This window comes from Camellia sinensis, chromosome 2 (assembly GCF_055761805.1).
Source record: "Camellia sinensis isolate YWXY chromosome 2, ASM5576180v1, whole genome shotgun sequence".
NCBI lineage: Eukaryota > Viridiplantae > Streptophyta > Magnoliopsida > Ericales > Theaceae > Camellia > Camellia sinensis.
Window position 1 is genome coordinate 149,187,623 of NC_138962.1, and position 21,589 is coordinate 149,209,211.

A 21,589-nucleotide genomic window follows, 5' to 3' on the forward strand; every position below is an offset into this window, starting at 1 on the left:
GTGTGTAGGAAAAGATTAGAGATGTGTGGGCCACACCTGTACAATCTGAACAGCTGAATTGATGGTAAGAAATTATTGGCTACTTTTCAAGCATTGCACTGGATGGTTTTGTTTGGCCCGTGGGGGTCATCACAGATCCCTGAACCGTTAAATGTGTAGAACTCGTCAAATACTATATACCTATAAAAAATCACGTTGATCGGATATCGATAGCTATCTGATCTGATTTGTTTTTTTTCAATCATTAATTATAACACCATTTATTTTTTATACAAAACTGATTGATCATGTAGTTATTGATATCCGATTAATGTGATTTTTTATAGACATATAGTACTCGACGAGTTCTACACATTGAACGGTTCAGATTATCAAAACGGGACCCGTGATGGGCCCCCACAGAAAGAACAGAAGTGTGTAAAAATTACACTCAAACAGTGCAATTTTTCTTAACAAAGGCTGCACAGCGCCAGCCATACATGATTGCTGAGTTGTATGGATGTATGGAAAATTAATTTTTTAATATTTTTTTTGATAAATAGTAATAACTTTTTAACTTTTTGAATAACTTTTTACTTTTTATCTTTTTAAGAAGATGCCAAACTTAACCTTACTTGTGTATTATTTATCAATGCAAAAACACACCCACACACACACACACACACACATATATATATATATTCAGATTGAGAAATGTGATAGATAAAGAGAATCGAATTAGAGCTGGCTTAAGGGAATTTTCGTGATTGGAGAAAGAAGCAGAGAAAACAGATCAGGATCGAGAGAAAGATAGCACAATCGTTGCCATTAGGGCTGCGGGTCGGTGCGGTTTGAGAGAAAAATAGAAACTGTATAGCGGGTGGCGGATTGATAAAAGTGTCACTAGAATTTGCCATTTTCCTTATCAAAAACCGGCGGTTCGATTAGCAAATAATGGCGGATTTGCCTTGGCGGTTCGGGCGGATTGGCGGTTTATAAAAAATATAATTCAAATTACAAAACTTAAATCAAAGAGTAAAAAAAAGATGAGAGATACCGTGATGTTAAACATCTTGTGAAGCTTTCTTCTGATGCAGCAAGTGTAGCAATAACATGATAATATCAACGACTATACCATCAGTTCATTACAAGCATCTGTGGAAGCTACAATGATCAAATACAATACATAAAATTAATATCATTCAGGATTTACAATATATTGAAAATGTTTACTGTTGAAAAGTATTTAGATTGAAAAGTGAGCTGATGCAAGTTTGTAACATGGCGCCAGAAGAAAAAAAAAATTTGAAAAGTGAATTGGAATCTAACTTTATTTTGAATTACTGACATTGAATTCCTCTCGAGTAGTGATGTAATACTATATTCTAAGGTATAGAACAACAAGCAAACTTAAGTAAAAAAGAATTTTAAAATCTTATAAAACATGATTTAATATTGGTGCGGGTCGGTGCGGTTTGGAAGAAAAATAGAAACCGACGGATTGATAAAAGTGTCACTAGAATTTGCTATTTTTCTTACCAAAAACCGGCGATTTGATTGACAAATAATAACGAATTTGCCTTGACGGTGCGATTTTGACGATTTTGACAGTTTCAACGGTATTATGCACACCCCTAGTAGCCATACACAACCACTGGCCTGTACTTGCAACTTCCTCAGCAACAAAGGAGGATCTCGCGATTGTGGGCATCCCGACAGGTTGTCAGTGAAAGGGGTAAAAGCGGGAATAATTAGATCTTTTGGATGTCCCAACCAAAAAAAAAAACATTAAAAATTCAAAATTAAGGTTAGAATATTAAAGTAAAGAAGAAAAAAAAAATCTCATACACAAATTTACTGGTAAAACCCTAACACCAATCTCTCTCTCCCTTTCTCTCTCTGCAATGCACTTCCATCCTTCCACCACATTCTCTCTCTACTCCACCCTCTCCCGCCACTTCTCCTCCACCACAAAGCTCCCAAAGCTCTCGAAAATACCCTCCAGATACAGACCCAAAGCAATCCACCTAGCCCAGAAAGCCCTCACTGACTACCTCCACACCACAAGATCTCTCCCCTTCATCTACGCCGAACACATCAGCAAGAACGCCCTCTTCTCTCTCTCCGATGTCGCTTCCAAAGTCCACTTCTCTCCCTCAACTTTCTTCAAATCCTTCCAGAGGTTCCTCAGGTACCACCCTATCAACGAATTTGAATTTTTCTATGAGAGTATTGGCATTAATTATCATGAAATTAATGGGTTTTTGCCCCCCAACAAGTTTTTCTTATCCGAGGATTCGCGGGTCTTGAATGCGGCTTTCGCATTTTCGGGATTTGGGTTTCCTTGGAATAGGTTGGGAGAGTTGTATAGAGAGGAGATTTCGATTTTCAGCAAAAACCCTAGTGAATTAAGTAGGAAGCTTCATGGGTTTAAGGATTATGGGTTTGGTAGCGTGACTGTTATTGGGATTGGTTTGGTTTTTCCTTATGTGTTGAATGGGGAGACTGAATTGGGTAATGAAATTAGTGCATTGTTTGATGATTTGGGGAAGTTGTTTGTTGATTTTGATTTGTTGAATTGCGTTGAGGGAAATGTGGATGCTTGGATTGAGGTTTGTAGGAAAATAAAGGTGTTTTATGATTTGGGTTGCGAGAAAGGGAAGATGGGGGAGTTGATGGGTAAGAGAAAAAGCATTTTTCTCGAGTACCCGGAAGAGGTTTTGGTCAATAAAGTGGAGTTCTTTTGTAGATTGAGTGTTAACAAGAGTGATGTTGGTCTTTTGATTCTTGAGAGACCTGAGATTTTGGATTTTGATTTGGAGGATCAAATGATTTCAGTGTTGGGGCTGCTGAAACACTTTGGAATGAATACAAAAGAATTAAAGTCCATCAATGAAAAGTATCCTTATGTTTTGGGAAGACACAAAATTGTTAATTTGCCTCATGTGATGAGAGCATTGGATCTACAAGAATGGTTCTTCAATAAGATGAGAAGTGGGAAGCATCATCTACTATGTGCTTGTGTCGTTGGCAATGAAGACCTGGACAAGGACTACAAAGGGAGTTTGGACATAATTCAATCTTCAAGAACCTCTATTCACACACTTCAGAAGTTGAATTTCTATGTTTTCCACCAATACATTTTGTCTTATGTGATAAGCACATTATTGTTACATAATACAATATATATACGTTCATATGATAAAAATTAGGACAAAAAGACAAGAAAGTAGAGCTTTTGAAATATATATATATATAAAAAAAATGCAACAAAGAAATCAAAGAGAAAGAAAAAATGAATAGACAGAAGACTATGTTATCATGGAAAACAGAGTTTCGTGATTTCAATTTATGCAAAACCCTGGTTCATTTTCTTAATTGTTCACAATCTGCGTTTTGTTTTAGCCTAATGTATTCATATTTTGATGTAAATTTTGGTAGAAAATGTAAATGATTTTCCTTTCTTACCCTCATGTAGCAATTATATTCTTATCACATTATTAGATTCTATTAAAGATTTAAATAATTGAGTAAAAGAAAGGGGACGTTGACACTTGTATAGGGACCAAAGTGAGATTTGGCCAAAAGTACAAGGGTTGACTATCACAATTTCATGTACAGGGACCAAAGTGGGATTTGACCAGAAGTGCAGAGGGTTGACTGTCATGATTTTATTTGTAGGGGCCAAAGTGAGATTTGGTGCAAAGTGCAGGGGTGCTAAGTGTAATTTACCCTTCTAAAATTCTTTCTTTTATTTTGAAAAAACTATTTTTAAGTGATGTTTGCTTTCGTTACATGTGCTGATTAAGCCTCGTTTGACATAATATATTTTTATTTTCCCATTCCTTACCTTTCCCTTTCTAGCTACAATTTCCCTCTGATGCCTGATCACGGCTTACACAGGTTCTTCAGCTAAGGTCACTCAGTAATAGAATAAAAAAAACAATAGATACTATGAAGATTCAAAACATGTAATATTAATGAGCAAGCAAGCATTTCATAAACGTTTTTCAAAAAGAAAATAAATTTTAGAATAGAAGAGTTGCCCTTTCCAAATACCTAAGGAAAAAGAGAATATACTCACACTTCATATTAATATAACAAAATACTTACAAGGATTATGTTACAACTTCTGGGACACTTAGAAACTTGGAAGACAAAGTTGAGACACTTGAAGGTTGGACAATGTTTTTTCTTGTTCTTCTAACTAAAGAGTGTTCTCTATTTATAGTGGTGAATACTCCTAAAGACCGACTACCGAAAGAATCAGTCAAGGATTAGGATAATGATGCATGGTACTACTTTGGACCCCATCACATATCATTCAATCCTCCCTCTCTTGGTTCTTTGTTTACAAAATATTACAAAAAGAAAAGAAAAGAAAAGAAAAGAAAAGAAAAAATATAACACATGTAAGAATTCTCACAGCTTTTCTTTAATAGAACAAAGTAGGGGTTGTCTATTCTATTAAAGTAGTGAGTGAAGGAGAAACCTTACTACAGACAGACACAAATAATTACAATAATTTTTGTCATTTTTTGGTGTGAATTCTGACACATATTTTTAGGCGTGAAGGAGAAGCTTTATCTCTGATAAATTCAAATAATTATGCTGGTCGTTGTCATTTTCGGGCTAAGTCCTTCTTGGTAAAACTCCCAATAGATGCTTACTGATATAGATGCTTGATGGTAATTTTGGATGCTTGATGGTAATCTTGTGCTATTTTTACTTAATATTACACATGTTGAATAAATCTATATAAATTGCAACTTTTCTATGCTAAAGTAGCACAAAACATATTTGTAACCACTAAAGATGCTCTAAGTTAGTCAGGTTCACATATGTCACACATGGTTGGATTCTTTTAACATTTATGTGTAAAATTTTAAAATAAATTAAATTACTTGAATTCGACTCTTATTCATTAAAATTTATTCGAGATTATTTCATTTTATAAATAAGTGAAAACTTAATACATTTTGAAGCGAAAACAAAACAAGTTTTTATTTATAAACAACAAAACCATTAGTATCACATAGCAATAACAACGGTGCATCTAAAAAAATTGACTATAGATAAATGAAAATCAATCTATAAACAATTTTATAAAAAATCAAACCAAACATAGAGTATTTTCTGAAATACCCTATTTCACCAAAAGCAAAATGCAATAGAATTGGATATACGAATTGAGCCCGAATCCTTTGCTGTGTTTTCTTGCGGCATTCCCTGCTATGATTCAAAACGACGTCATTTTGAGTTTTTTTTTTTCTTCCTTTTTCCTTTCCCCATTTTCGTTGAGAGTTGAGAACCTAACTCGTACACCATGGCGACGGCAATGAATCAAGGCCATAGAGAATTAAAAAAAATCATTTAAAAGTAGGAAAAAGACCCATGAGGCCATGAATCTAGATCAACATCAATGAACGAATGAACGAGGAATAGTGACAACCGGTGAAGGACGAATGGCGACTCGAAGATGTTGTGCTTCTTTCTATTTTATGTATATATTGCATGTATGTATAAATTTCTGATTTCTTTAGTTTTATATAATTTTGGGTGATTTGTGAGATTGGTTTATGAAATTCTGAATGATTGAAGTGTTGAAATTGAAATTACGAGATCTGAAATAATCCCCCACTCACCTCTGATTTCCACATTGGATCCTAATTCCTATCCCTCCCTTCTTTTCCTCTCTGTCTCTCTACAACTTTCTCTCTCTATATATGTATGTTATACAAAAGTTCCACTGTTGTAATACATGGTCCATCTTCAGAGTCCAGATCCCCTCCTTGAGTCCCCTCCTTCATTCCCTCCTTGCAGGGCCTTCGGGTCCACTTTGAGACTCAGTTTTGATAATCCGAACCGTTCATATTTTTAGATTTATTCAGTATATTATACCTGTAAAAAATCAAGTTGATCAGATATCAGAAAGTATGCGTTCAGAAAATTGGGACTACAAACTATTTTTTAATAAACAGTTTTCCGAACACATATTTTATGATATTCGATCAACTTGATTTTTTACAGGTATGATATACTGAATAAATCTAAAAATATGAACGGTTCGGATTATCAAAACTGTGCCTCAAAGTGAACCCGAAGGCCCCTGCAAGGAGGGAATGAAGGAGGGGGCTCAAGGGGAGGATCCCAATTCCCATCTTCAAAGCAAGGAGAAAGTGAAAGGGAGAGAATAAAACCCTTTTCTCCTTAGTGTTGTATAGTGCTTTCTTGTGTTTGAAAGAGGTTGATTATCTTTCAATCTTCTTGTTCATCTTTGGAGCTTCAAAAAACCCAAGAAATCATTTTTTTTATAACAGAAAACCCAAGAAATGAAACACGTGAGAAATCAAACCCAAGACGAAATCAAACACAAGGGTTTGCCAACCGACGTCACCTCGCCGCCCTTAACCTCCTTCGTTTCGCCTTCGCCTTTGCCTCTCTTCATTCGTCTCCTCTGTTTTGAGAATTAGGGTTCTTAGCAAATGAAAAAAAAAAAAAAAGAAGAGTCCAAAACAACCACGGCAGATGATCTAGACTCATACAATCCACCCACTCCAATTCTAATTTTGCATCTGCTGAGCTTAATCCAATGTACCCTATATATATATATACACACATATTAGAGTATAAACTTTCACTCAAAACCAAAAACAAAACACAAGCATTGAAAACAATGAGTTTGTTTCCTAAAACAATGGAAAAGAAAAATAGATCAGGTCTTAAAAAGATTATTGTAAGCAAAAAATAGACAATTTCAATAATTCAGAACACTAGTCACCAAGCTCAATCAATCAAACAATATTCAGCTCCATCTCTGGCTCAATGCTGAAAAAATGCCAACTTAAATCATGAAAAGCTCGAAAATAATCATCCGAAACCGTCTTGATTCCAAACTCTTTTGTAAATCTCCTAACAGCCAAGATATGCTTCCTCAAATTAACAACATTCGAGTTCTTAAACACCGACCCATATTGCTCATATGTCTCAAAGCTGTTCCCAAACAATATTATACGGTTCAACATGTCCGATCTCCAATTTGCCTGCAGGAGATTGTCATACAACTCTGCCTCACAGTGTGGCATGAAAAATAATGTCGGCTTCAAAGCTTGTCGCCTACCTTGTTCATTGACTGATAGAACAGAACAACCAAGACTTTCTAAAACCCGAGTTTCTGTACCAGAAAGAATCGGATCAAACACCTCTAGATCTCCAATCCAACTGAACATTTTCTTCATCAAAATCGCAAGGCTAAGCTGAAATCGAGGGGGGTCATATGATTCAATGCTACCAATACCATATATCACCATGTTCATCTTTGGTTCAGAGCCCAGAAGCCATGAAAGACGATCCAAGATTTGAGGAGACCGAGTTTGATCCATAAAAGTAGAGAAAAAGAGAGAGGTCTCAACTTTCTTCATGCAGACTCGCATTTTCTGCATCAATTTCAATTCTGTGTCAGAATGAACCTCATGGTCGATTGGAACCCATGGTTGTTCTTGTTCTAGGATCTGAGATTTGAGATTTCTTCTTTGTTTTTTACCATGACGAGGCAAAACAATTGTCCAATCTCCAGTTGGATTTGGCTTTTCGACTGTGAGAGTTTTTGTTGAAGCAGCCATGGCAATAAGCAGAGTAGTCTACTTCTAACTAGACAGTCCTTGTGGTTTCAGAAAAATGTAGTGCCATGGTCCAGAGGGGTCTACAACATATTCATCAACCAGAGACCTTGTCCATGCAATCAATGATCCTGATCCAAATAGAAATCTTGGCATTTGGAACCTGTTAATTGTAAGTACACAATTTTGTTAGAAACAATCAACTGCATTAGTAGCACAGATTTGGGGAAAAGGCAGCCAGCAGGAACATAGGGGAATTAAAAAGCCTATGAAGCTTGGTGTAAAGAAAATTATAATTATTAATTAACAGACCCAAAAGACATTTGTTCTTCATCGAAACTTTAAGGCTGTGTTTCGGTCTAGGATTTAAGGAGGAAAAAGTGACAAAATTTAGCTTCTATTTCATTCATTTTTTCCTCTTCCTATTTCCTTCTCCTTCTCAAATCCCTCCTCAAATCCTTGATTCAATCACAGCCTAAGAGGAACAAGAAACACTTGATAAAGAAATGCATCAAACAGGTCCAAAAACATGACATTTAACATCACCTGCACTTTCATCCTTTTTGTTCTCCTGGGGAACATACACAGAGGAAATTGATGATACGGTGTTCATGTAGTTTTAACTGGTTTAAGTAGGCCAGTTGTTCCAATGACAGGATTTACATATATATTCAATTGGAATTCATCAAATACAGTCACAAATGAAAGTAGTATACTTAAAGGACTTATTATGATAATCATTCATTAGGTAAGGACATTTAGCATGCATCTATAGAAACAATTTCCTCTACTTTCAGAGAAATTATAATACAAGTAGGATATAGCATTCCAATCTGTTCTAAATACCAGCATCTTGCCCTAAACAAAAATCCAATAGATAATAAATTGAAAGAGTTACATTACATGAAACAAGTGAAGAAGTTTTGATTTAAGTGTAATTCAAGAGAAAATTGTAGGGACTTCCCAAAAGGTTTACGAATCAGGCAGGGAAAGGGCGTACCTAGTGCACGAAAGCTCCCGCTTAAGTGGAGTCTAGGAAAGGGTTATGTACGCAGCCTTACCCCCACAAACGGAAAGGCTGTTTTCACGACTCGAACCAGTGACCACCAGGTCACCAAGGGGTAGCTTTACCGTTACGCCAGGCCCGCTACAAATCAGCCACGGAAACTCCCTTATAAAAGTAGGCAAAGACCTTTCCTAGTGGCATGCCCTAGGTTTGAAGGATTTGATAACAAGATAGAAATGCTAACGGAATGGGAGAGATGAAGACGAGACAAATCTAGTTCTTAGACAACGAGAAGGGATACAACTCAGCGATAGAGCGTCATCTTGACGTGGTGGAAGTCATCAGTTCAAGCCTAATTATCCCTAAACCCAATGCGAGTTTTCTAGAAAAAAGAGGATTCTTCAGTTTAGCAGTTTTTTCTTCAATTTCTTGTGGAGTAAAATTCTCACCAATACAAGTCAAGGGAATGCAATGAGCATACATAAAGAACACAATGAGCATACATACCCTCTTTTAACTTTTATTATGGCAGATTGAATATCATTTATAATAAATCAGAATAAGACACGACTAGTTTTTCCAGGAAATCCCAACGAAAAATACAAACTATTCCTTCTTTTCTATCGAATCGATCATGACCACTATATTAGAAACAGCAAGGCATGCCACCGGGAAAACAGCCCAAGCCCATAAAAAACAATCATCTTCAGAAATTGGTATATCGTGCAAAGAGAAAGGAAAAAGTCCTTAGCTACCTGAGTCGAACACAAATGATGCACTCCATAAAAAATTTTAAAAAAAACTGCCACGAATCACACATATGCATGTAGTGGCTTGGCTAGAGGAAGAAGCCAGAGCCTATGCGCTAGTGAAGAATAGACATGATAGAATCAATTGATTGCATAAGATATGCTAAAACCACTTATTGGATGACTTCCCTATCCGTATGGCCGGTCAATCGGTGGCAACCCCACAACAAAGAGTGAAATGCAAAGCCCTTTCTATATTACAGAACAAGTGCGCTCTTTCTATATTTAGCATGCATCTACATAAACAACTTCCTCTACTTTCAGAGAAATTAAAGTACAAAGTAGAATATTGCATTCTTGTCTGTTCAGCATCTTACCCTAAACAAAAATTCAACAGTGAATAAATTGACGGAGTTATTATACATGAAAGAGTGATGAAGTTTTGATTTAAGTGTAATTCAAGTGAAAATTGTAGGGACTTTCCATAAGGTTTGTGAATCAGGCAAGGAAACTCCTTCACTTACAAAATTAGTCAAGGAACTCTCCTACTCCTGATATCTGATTGTAACTTGTGACCGAGTTTACTAGTAAAAATGATCACTTCAGCCTCATATGCAATAATTAGTCACTTCCTCGACAATATTAGCCTAAAAGGAGACTTGAACAAACTCGTAAATGGAGTCAGATTATTTAGTCACATTTCTATGTCAAGCAACCATTATGGAACATGAGGTCATTTATAGTCCATTCAAGAAGAAAAAAAATACTGATAATAAAAATAACCTAGATACACAATCCAAACAAAGACCCTTCCTATGGAATTAGCACGACCAGGCAATCAAATTCTTGGTGGGAATCATCAACTTTATAATGTTTTAATAACAACTCACGCTTTTTTAATGATATTTTTTATGGTTATGCCTCCGATGATAGGTGGATATGCTAATTGATCTGTTCCAATTCTGATAGGTCCGCCTGACACAACATTTCTTATAAATTAATAATTAATGATTTCTCAAGGTGTCCACCATTGAAATATTTCAAGAAGTTGGCAAGACAAATTTTAAAATATATATGTATATATATATCACTACATAACTCGAATGAAAAAATCATTAGAAACTATTTATTTTTTGTTGATGTTGAAATAAAAGAAGAATAAAATAATAAAGTAAACATCTTGCAATTCTGATAGGTCCGCCTGACACGAAATTTCTTATAAATTAATAATTAATAATGTCTCAAGGTGTCCATTGAAATATTTCAAAAAGTCGGCAAGACAAATTTTAAAATATATATATCACTACATAACTCGAATGAACAAATCATTAGAAACGATTATTTTTTGTTGATGTTGAAATAAACTAAGAATAAAATAATAAAATAAACATCTTGCACATATTCCCTAACATAATATTTTAAAATTTTGTCCACAACAAATTTTATAGGACAAATTACATTGACCACCCTTGACCGTGAGTAATAAAAAATATAGTGAGCCCTTAAGTTTAATAACGAAAAAGTAAACGGCACTAATGGATGATATAGAATTACCCTTTCTCCATTAAATATTTTATAATTCAATACTACATCAGTATCCAAACACTTCCTTTCTTCCTACCCTACCCTCGCTTTCAGCATCACCACCAACCTACCCTCACTCTCTAGAAACCTCTCTCTACTTCTCTTTCTCTATCTCTATGTCCCTCTAACGGTGGATCTCTAGTTGGGGTGTGGTGAAGACTTCAACATACAGTAGGTCTCTTGATATCATTTGTTGGTGGCTTACTGTGGTGGTTGATGGCGGTGATGTTGTACAAGTGGTTGTACAGTAGGAATCCACTTGTCCAAAGCAATCAAAAACCATGAATCTATCGGTCCCTTGACGAGTCTATGATCTTTCACATTACTACTGTTGACAAGTCTTTGCAAAGATTATGATCTGGATGTGAATCCTGGACATGATATGGCTCTATATTAATTTCTAGACATAATAATCTTATTGGAATTTTTTTTATTTTTTTTTTTTTACGGTGCTATATCTGGAAGGTGCAATAGATTATTGTCCTCAATTTATTCCCTGTGCTATTTTTACAACTACACTGCAAGTCATGGAAATGCAGTCCAAACAAAACCTTTTTCTTATTCTTTGAATTTGATCGCAACTCCATCTATAGACAAAAAATGACCAAATGAGCAGCTAACATTGAAGTAGTAGCCCTATCTATAATGTAAATCATACAAATACTTCATGAGGCTAGGGTTGTTCGAATACCCACCCTGCCCAATGAATCCAACCAGCCAGACCACAGACGGTTTGGAAACTATATTCGGTCAACTACGGGTTAACATGGATATTTTTTGCAGTTTGTCGAATAATGGGTTTGGCAAAAAGAAACCCACATAACCCGACCACCGACCTATATATTTAAAAAATATCTCCACGTGTCATGTGTAATTGATGTTGTCATATTATATTCATCACTATTCTAGGGTGCTTCACCAACTTTCCCGTCGAAAGTGCTGCTGCTCTCTCTGTGCACTCATTGATTCCTACAATAATTCCTACACACTCTCATTCAACATTAATTACACTTTCCCCTATAAATTAATTACTCTGACTCACCCTCCTATTTTGACCTCTCTTCACTGTTCCATCTACTATCTTACTCTCTCCATAAATTTCCTCTTCTACCCATCTCTACTCTTCCGTTTGAAAAAAATATCCTTATTTGCATTTATATCTCTCTTCCATTAATCAATATCTCTCTCTTCCTTCGAGTCTCTCTTCCTTCCATGTCATTGATTATATTTCTCCCATAGGCTGGCTATTCAATTCCCCCACCGCAAAAACCCTTCAATCTCCTCCCAAAAATTCAATCTCCCTCTTCAATCCCCTGATTGTCATTCTTTTTTTCCCCGGAAACATTAATGGTGGTGTTGTTCAATTAATGGCGATGGTTGTGGTAGATCATCTGACACTTACAGCATGTTGTATCAATTTCCCATACACTCGGTGATGAGCAATGACAGCAATGAGTGATGGAGGAAGTTGTGGCGGTCAGTGACATGGTGAGTCTCCTCTCTCCCTCCCTTTGTCCCATTTTCTTTTCTTCACTCTCTCTCACATAGACCAATACGTGAGTCTAAGATCTGTTTATTGTGAAGTTTGAATTCCATTTTTCACATATTTTTTTCCCCATTCTCTTTTTCTAACAGATTTTCGAATTCAACTGATCCGACAGCCAAAGGAGTCCGTTGACTCGGTCGATTTCAAAGAGGAAGTCAGTTGATGGCGGTTCAGTGATTTTCCAATCTGAACGTGTCGGTTCGCTGAGGATTAAGGGTGAACCCAAGCCAAACCACCCCACAAACACCCCTACATGAGGCTCATGCAGGCTAAACTCTACAATGCAAATCATAACTAAGATGTGATGTATGATGTATCCCAACCCATCCCATGAAGTAAAGGTACCTAGCAATAAGTCACATTGTGGTTTAAATGAGCTTATACTACTAGTAACTAACATTCTTGGCCAGCCTACAAATTAGAAATCTATGAAACTTATGCCAGATGCCAAAACCTTCAGTTACTTTCTTCTATTTAATGGAAAAGTGAAAACCATACCAGAGAAAAAGAAAAAAAAAAGGGAAACCATACTCGAAGAAATCAGGATACAAGGGCTTCTTCAATGAACTCATTTAAAGGATTAAGGGAACAAGGCCACACTTTACAAGAAGTTTTAAAGCCACTATATGGAGGTTATGCATATAATAAGGTGTTAATAGTTGGTTTAACACTAGGGAAAAACACCACCTGTCATTGTAAATAAACAAATAAATAACTCAACATGCAGCTCACCCTTAAATCATATCACTCAAATGTTTTCATTCCTTAATTAATCCATCCAATCCAATCTTTCACAAAATAATACATAGTAATACTTAGTTTGAGCTTTCTACTGCATACTCATCACAAAAAACCAAGCTCAGTGAGAAATCTGCTGCTTTTTTTAGTACAAGCATTTCCTAGATAGGGTTCAAAAAAGGGACTGGGGGGCTTTACCATAAGATATGATAATGATGGCAGCCCAAGTTTGCAGCTATTTAAAGTGGTCCAATAAAGTGACAGGTTTGATTACAAAACTCAAATACGTACTGGCTCTGGAACATTGTTCCATGATGATAAAGTTTGGAAAAATCCTTTTAGATCCTAAAATCCAAACATCGTAGTTCTGTTGAAACTTGAAGAAAATTCCAACCTAGAAATTTTGACCATGGAAACAACTTGCAAGATCCAATCTCTAAAGCAAATGATATTATCTAACAATAAAAAATTGAACAAAATTGAGTTGTATGGGGCCGACTTATTAAGATGGGGCCTTCTTACATACTTCAAAAAAAATTATCAAGAGCTCCCAAGATTGGATCAATTTTTTTTATTTTTTGCTTCTTTTTTTCTTTTTCATCTACTTTCTAGGAAGCATGATCATATAATCAATCAGTCATATTCCAATCCACAATCCACATAAATTCAACCCACAGACACAAATTATGTAATCAAACCCATTACATCTACAAAGATTAAGTTTCCAGACACACTGTGTGTGTGAGAGAGAGAGAGAGAGGAGATATGTTCAGATTATTCAAAGAATATGTTCCCACACATAATACCAAAGATTGAAACCAAAACTTAAAAAAACAACAATTAGGACAAAGCAGAGCAACACAATAAGAATCTAATGGATTTTGAAAGAAAGCAAAAAAAAGATGATTGAAATGTGGTGTTCAAAGAGTGCCGAATACATATATATATATATATATATATTTCCCAAATTACATCCATTAACCTAAAAACAAAAAAGAACCTACCGAATGGAACTACTACCATAACACAGAAGTCAGAAATGTTTTCTTTTGTATTTCCCTAATCCTGTACTTCTTTTATGTGCTATGCACGGGATAATTATACATATTTATATTTATTTTAGATTTTTTTTAATATATAAATTATGTTTTTTAAGATTTTTTATAAAAATAATTTAACAATGAAGTTGAAAAAGGTACTGCAGTAACTATACACGGATTGTATCTATAATTATTTGTATGAGGGGATTTTAAATGCTGATCAGGGATTTTGACCAAATTAATAAATGCAAGGATTTTAAATGCTAATTAGGAGATTTTGACCAAATTAATAAATGCAGCATGTGAAAAGACATGTAGATTGAAAAAAGTTAATAAATGCTAATAAAGGGGTTTTAATCAAATCAATAAATGCTGAGTTTTTTATTTTTTAATAAAAAATTTAGAAAATTCAGATTGGGATATTGAAACTCCCAGGCCTTGGGGTTAAAAACCCTTTTTGCTTAATATATAGTATATATATATATATATAAATATATAAATTATAAGATGATAGAAATAAAGTGCTATCTTATAATGGAGGAGATATGTGACTAGATTAGAAAAATGTCTAGTTCAAATTTTTTCTCTTATATTTATTGAATTAATGTTACTATGTTAGCATTTGTTAATTTTAATTTAGGATGAATATAATATGAATCTACATAACACATAAAAATATTTATAAAAAAAATAAAAAAATTCGCCGTGTCTCCTACCGTGTCCGTGTCGCCATTTTTTGAAAATTATCGTGTCCCGTGTCCGTGTCCGTGTCCGTGTCCGTATCCGTATCCGTATCCGTGCTTCATAGAACCATTGTTTTTGGGAAAAAAAAGCATGTGGATGATGCTCCTAAAAATTTAGAAGACGAGGACATAATGATGTATGAAGATATTCCAACCAGTGATGATGAGAATGTTGAAGAAATTGATGTAATTCAGGATGACAAAGATGGTGGTAATATTGGTGCTCAAGCAAGAAATTTCACAGAGTCGAGAGAATCAGGTTGATATGAAGTCTAATCCTTTGTTGGATGGAGTTATTATGAAAGGTGTTGCAAGCGGAAAAAATCCCGGGGGTGCCAAACATAGGGACTGTAAGTATTGTAATCAGTGGCGGAACTAGAAATTAAATTAGAGGGAGCGCTTATTAATTACAATATTAAAAATTTTTACAAAAATATTTCACGCAAATTTTTACAATTGATTTCGAGAAACATCAGAAAAATAATGTTATTTATAACTAGCGTATCATGGGCAATATAAAAAAATATGCATATAAGTTTTAAAATAAATTATACAGCGATAAATTATTTTTTATACAAAATTTGATTAAAAATTCAATATAATGGTAATATCACGTCATCATTAGTATGTGATATCACCAATTAATAGTAAATAAACACAGAGAGACAAGATTTTAAAAAGCAACCGCAACCATTACGTAACGCCGTTACGTAACGGTTGTGGTGGTTGCCGCCACCCGTTACGGCTGCTTTTGCAGTTTGATTGAGATTCACAAGTGTATCGGCCGTAGCGGCTGCTATAGCAGTCGTAACGGTGCCGTAATGGCCGTAACGGCCTGTTACGCACTATTACGTAACGGCTCCAAATTGCTTCTTTCGAAAAAACACGCCAAAAAAAAAAAAATTGAAAATGGGGGAAAAGAGGTAGAGAGAGAAGAGGGAAGATGGAAGAGCAAGAGATAGAGAGAGAGAAGAGGGAAGATGAAGAACATGTTATTGATTTGTTGAAGCTATAAGACCTATGCTATTGTATTCAGCTGCTATCACTCAACCATTTTGTTTGTGTGTGCCTATCCATATATTGTTTAAAAATAATAATAATAACTGTGGTCATTATCTATTTGATTTGATTAAAAAATATATATATATATATATATATATATATTTAAGCTTTTATTTATTCTCTTACTTTTGTCATTGTTTATCTTATATATAATAGTTAGTGATTGATTTTTGGTATAATATAAAGTTATTAATTATTAAAATAAAATGTAAAAAACTCAATTTATAATGCTTTAAAAATACGAAATATAATGGATCAAACTTTAAAATTTACAAAATTGATCAATATTTATTTTAAAACCTAACAAATATGATCATGGAAAAAAAATGTGCGTATCGATAAGTTTTTTTCAAATTGTGCGAAAAATAAAAAAATTCATGGTTCCGATTACCGCAACCGTTACGCTACGGCCTTTACACCCCGCAACCGCGTCACCGCCACCGTTACGGCGACCGCAATCGCTTTTCAGGTCTTGTTTGTCAAAATCTAAAAATGTCAAAAGTTAAAAAGTCACTATCTTATTTAAGTCACATCATCGTATTTATGTCACATCACTTCCAACCCAACCTATACCTAACCCATATTTCATAAAAAGTCAAAAAATACACTTATTTACATAATCCCAAACCACTCCTTAATTTGTAAAACGGTTGAACAGGCAATGCAACTAGTAACCCGCTAAAATCAATCCCGGTTCACAATGACCGGCCGGTTTGACCAACCCTAGATATCATTCAATTTAGGGCCCAAACTCTCTCTCTCTCTCTCTCTCTCATATTTTTGATTTTATCCCAAATCGCTTATCAGCCGCTTCAACAACACAGCCACTGGCAGCTTCTCCGGCGAATTTCTTCGACTTCGGCATCTCTACGGCACTACACAGTCCAAGTAACCACTCTTCTCCGCTCTCTCCCCTACGCCGTCACTCCCCGCTGCCGCCGCCGCCACCACCACCACCCCCCATGGTTGTTAAAATCGCGATCCGGATCGTACGATCCTACGATCCTACTTTGCCAAAACGATCCAAATCGTTGTAGGATCGATGTTATAACAAGATCGCAAGTAGGATCGTGTAGGATCGCATGGGATCGTGTAGGATCGTATGGGATCGTAGGTAGGATCGCAGGTAGGATCGCAAGTAGGATTGTAAATTTTATAATTTTTTACCTTATTTTTAATATGTATCATTTTAATTTTAATTTTTATCTTTTTTTTTAACAAAAAGTAGGATCTTACGATTCTCAATCCGATCCACCAAACCCTCTCACCGATCCTACTTAGGATCTCGATTTTAACAACCTTGCCACCACCACCACCTCTTTCCCTTTCCTAGCTATGTATTTTTTTTAGTTTTCTTTGCTAGTTTTTTTATTTTTGTATGTATATACTCTGTTGCCTTGTTGTCTTGTTGGAATTTTGACAAAACTTGATATAATTTCTTAAATGAATTATCGGCATCAAGAACGAATGCTTATATATATATGTGTGTGTGTGTGTGCGCGCGCTCTTTTAAACCTGTAAAATATAAATTCTGATTTTGATTTAAAAGTATATATGTTGTGTACGGCTCGAGTAATAAAGATATTAATTTCAAAAATCAAATTGTCACATTGTGTCAATACCATCTCAAGCATTTATATATATAATAGTATAAATAGAAAGAAGATAGATAATAGTGTATATATATATGTTTGTATATAAGTATACTAGGGGTTGTGCAAATGTGATGGATTTGGATTTTATATTGAAATTTTTGAATGGTTTGATAATTAAGGACTGTTTGATGATGACGAAAAATCATTATTGGACGTGAATTGACAAAATTTACAATGGCTCAAGAATCTTGTATAAGTTTCGTAAGAATAATTTACAAGATAGAACTAATTGATCATAGATCAAGTTCAAAAGCTTCACGGATAGTCAGTGTATTGGGGAGCATAATTTTAATCTAAGTTACCTAGATCGCGAATCGTTGTGGTATGTGGAACGGGAACGGACACGTAGTACGTCATGTCGTGCGGAACGTGGTACAATAAGGGTAGGCTTCAACGGATCGCTTAGTCGGAATGAAATACGTTTGTTCAGAACGTGGAACTTTTTTTGGACCGTTTAGTAATATTTGTAGAAATGTATGATTGTGTACATGTAAGTAGGGGTGTCCGCGGTTCGGTTTGGGACGGTTTGCGGTTCGGTTTGGACCCACCTGCATGTATGCGGTTTGGAAAAAGTCAACCCACAACCGCCCGCATGTATTCGGTTTGGAACCTTTTTTCTCATATTTTCTAAAATGCTCCAACATTAATAATTAATTAATTAAACTTAATGAATTAATTCAGATTTCAGAATCAATTAACATACAGTCACAGAATAGGCAATTTTCAGATTCAGAATCAATTAACAAAATCAACAGGTTGTCAATTTTCTGATTGTTAATTGATTTTCAGAATCTGAATCTGAATTTTCAGAATCAATTAACAATCCATGTGCATTATTTAGCTTAATTTTGTCAACTAGGTTTTAAACCTTATCTGGTTCTTCATAGGCAATTTCTGCAAGTACGATGTTCACACACTTCACATGGAGTTGAAAATCATATCAACTGGGATCAACAAAGATACATTTATATTATCATGTCATTCATGTTTTAAATACAAATGTATGCTTTAAAATACCCAAAGCAAAACACCCAAACATCTAGATAAATAAAATACAAATGTATGTTTCAACACTTCTAGCTGCTGAGAGCTGCTACACAATATGTTAAAAATTATCACCCTAACTGAAATCCTTCTTTTCATTCTAAACCTTCTTTTTCATAATACCCATTATTCTAAACCAGGGTTCACAGTTTAATACTAGTATACTAGCACATTTGATATCTCTCAATTATACTAGCACAGTTTAATACTAGTATACTATGCCTCTCAACTAGTCAATTAGATCATTATAAAGAAAAAGAAAAAGAAAACTACTTCATCAGGTAAGTAGAATCCATGTTGTCTACAAAAAAAAATGTAAAAATTCTTCATGCAACATTCAAACCCATCACAAAGATAGCATGCTTATCAATTAACAATCAGAATCAATTTTCAGATCAAACAAAACAAATTCATATTTCAGATTCAGATTTAGATTTAGATTTCAGAATTAATAAAATTAACATACAGATTTCAGATTTCACAACTAAGATCAACATTACACAGTGTGAGACACAACTAAGATCAGATTTCAGATTACACAGTGTGATCAACTAAGATCAACATTTCAGATTCAGATTAACATACAGACATTACAGACATCACAGAATGAGGGAGACATTACACACACAGATTCGATCGGTGCAGTGCAGAGATGAGAGATCAGGGAGAGAGAGAGAGAGAGAGAGAGGCTTACCTGTGAGACAGTGCGAGTCTATCGGGGCCAGAGAGGGAGAGACAGAGATGAGACTGATCTGATGAGATGAGATGAGAGAGCGAGACAGATTAGATCAGAGATATATCTGATATATATATATATATATATATATATAAAACAACCATCGGGCCGAGAGAGAGAGAGACAGAGATTGAGAGAGAGAGTTTACCTGTGAGTAGATCGGCGGTGCGATGATCGGTGCGAATCGATGACATGAACAACTAGAGAGTGAGAGAGTGATCGGTGCATAGATGAACGAGATCGGTGCAGAGATGATCGAGGGTGAGAGAGAGAGAGAGAGAGGCGACTGAGAGAGATGTGAGGGAGACGATTAGATTTAGGGCTTTTTGTTTTGTTTGGTATAGTATAGATAGATGAGGACCAAGTATAGATGGACGGTTAGATTTGTTTAGAAAAAAAAATAAAAAAATAAAAAATAATAATGTGGGCGGGTTGAGCGGGTGCGGTTCAAACTTGCTACCTGAAATTTATGTAAAATCCAAATCGCACCCTGCCCTAATGTGTTTACGAAACCGTCCACATGTGTGCGGTTCGGATCAGGTAGGGCGGTTTGGGCTGGTCGGATAACCTTATGGCCAGCCCTACATGCAAGACTTTTTATATATATTTTTAATCAAATGAGATTTTTTCCATCACAATGGAATTCTAGAAATTAAATTACTTGAACTAATTTCCATACTTGCAACAAGTTTGTTCCAAAAACATTAATAACAAAACGATCCAAAGATTAAAAGTACTGCAATAAAAAATAACTAACGCAAAAATAAAACTAAAAATAAAAAGTTCATCATAAAAGGTAATTATTCCTAACTCTTAAATTGAAAAAGAACAAAAAAATGAGAAGTTAGGCCAGCCTTTTCCCTTTATCTTTTATGGATGATGATGCTCCATTTTGTCTAATAAAACTAGAAATTTGAGACTGTTGAGATCTCATTCGAGGTGCAAGATTAGAAGTTGTAGCTAATGATGTTGAACTTTGTCTAGGAAATCTCGAACCAGACGTAGTATGTTGCTCTTGGGTCCTTTAATCTAAATGTGAGTGCTCTTGCTAAGTATCATCTTTATCATCCTCTAAAGATTGCCATCGCATCTCTTCTAATCGCACTTGGGAATCATCAATCATTGTATCTTCTGGATTGATGTCCCATTTTTTGAATAGCTCTTCTTTGTAGTTTTCTTGAAATCGTGATAATAGCCGAATGTTGGAATGAATAAACACTAACTTGTTCACTCGTGATGCACTTAGACTATTTCATTGCCAAAGATAAATAAATAAATTAAATTAAAAAAATAATAAAATAATATGCAAAACAATAAATAAAATAAGATCCAAACTATAAAATAAAAATAAAAACAAAAACAAAAAACTTGCTCCGTTTAACATTGTGAATATACGAATATGTGCTCCAATTTCTTTCTGCACATGATCTAGTGGCTGGTTGGGATAAGACCTTTCGTGCAGCTTCTGCTAGCTCTGGTGTTTCTGATCCATATGTTGCCCACCATTCTATAGCATCCATAGTAGAAGCATTAACAAAGGTAGCTGCTGTAGAAAAAAGGCCTTTTCGCATATGAAAATCCACAAATTGTTTGCGTAACATTCTTGCTTTCTCAGGATGCGATGCAATCTTTTCAAATGCTTTTAAGACACCACTAACCACTTCTTTGTCTTCATTAGGTCTCTTTCTAATGGTTCCACCAGGGGTAGGAGTACTTACATAGGTAGAATCATAAAATCGAGGTGACAAAGCAAATCCAAGGCAATGCATAGGGACATTAATTTTTTCCCATAAACCAACCAATGTTTTCAAACCCGGATTGGACCGGCCAGTCAGATAACCGGGCCTTGTTCCAGTCCGGTCAACCCCCTAAACCCGGAGTGGGAGCAAAACCGGTGAAATCTGGTGACCCAGTGGTCAAACCGGCAAAACTGGTGACCCGGACCGGGTCGAGAGGGTTGAACCGGTTTGTTTTTTTCTGATTTATTTATTTTTTTATTTTCTTTCTTACTTTTCTTTCTTTTTTATATATTTATATATATATAAACTAGTGAATGCCCGTGCCTAAAGGCACGGTATAAATAATGTT

At 35.2% G+C, this 21,589-nt stretch overlaps 3 protein-coding genes across 7 annotated transcripts in view; 1 reads left to right on the forward strand and 2 right to left on the reverse strand.

Annotated features, from left to right (window-relative positions):
- The window catches only part of LOC114296356 (protein SENSITIVITY TO RED LIGHT REDUCED 1-like), a 37,915-nt gene extending 18,059 nt beyond the window's left edge, over positions 1-19,856 (reverse strand). The window contains exons 1-3 of one of the 5 annotated variants that reach the window (XM_082915797.1): positions 19,650-19,856; positions 19,460-19,512; positions 6,602-7,761 (exon numbers count right to left, since the gene is read on the reverse strand). In XM_082915797.1, coding sequence (XP_082771923.1) covers positions 6,774-7,601 — 828 coding nt within the window. In that variant the 5' untranslated portion in view covers positions 7,602-7,761; positions 19,460-19,512; positions 19,650-19,856 and the 3' untranslated portion in view covers positions 6,602-6,773. Of the gene's footprint in view, positions 1-6,601; positions 7,762-18,594; positions 18,666-19,459; positions 19,518-19,649 lie in introns of those variants that run through there. The other 4 variants (XM_082915796.1, XR_014361797.1, XM_082915799.1 and 1 more) reach the window with 4 other exon arrangements.
- Positions 1,752-3,191, forward strand: LOC114278195 (transcription termination factor MTEF18, mitochondrial). Its single transcript, XM_028220200.2, has one exon. The coding sequence runs from the start codon at positions 1,884-1,886 to the stop codon at positions 3,189-3,191; it is 1,308 nt and encodes a 435-aa protein (XP_028076001.2). The 5' UTR covers positions 1,752-1,883.
- Positions 19,857-20,549: 693 nt separating the features above from the next.
- Positions 20,550-21,270, reverse strand: LOC145819144 (uncharacterized). Its single transcript, XM_082913103.1, has 2 exons — positions 20,870-21,270; positions 20,550-20,748 (listed from the first exon to the last, which is right to left on the reverse strand). The coding sequence occupies exons 1-2, from the start codon at positions 21,268-21,270 to the stop codon at positions 20,550-20,552; spliced, it is 600 nt and encodes a 199-aa protein (XP_082769229.1).
- Positions 21,271-21,589: the final 319 nt, after the last annotated feature.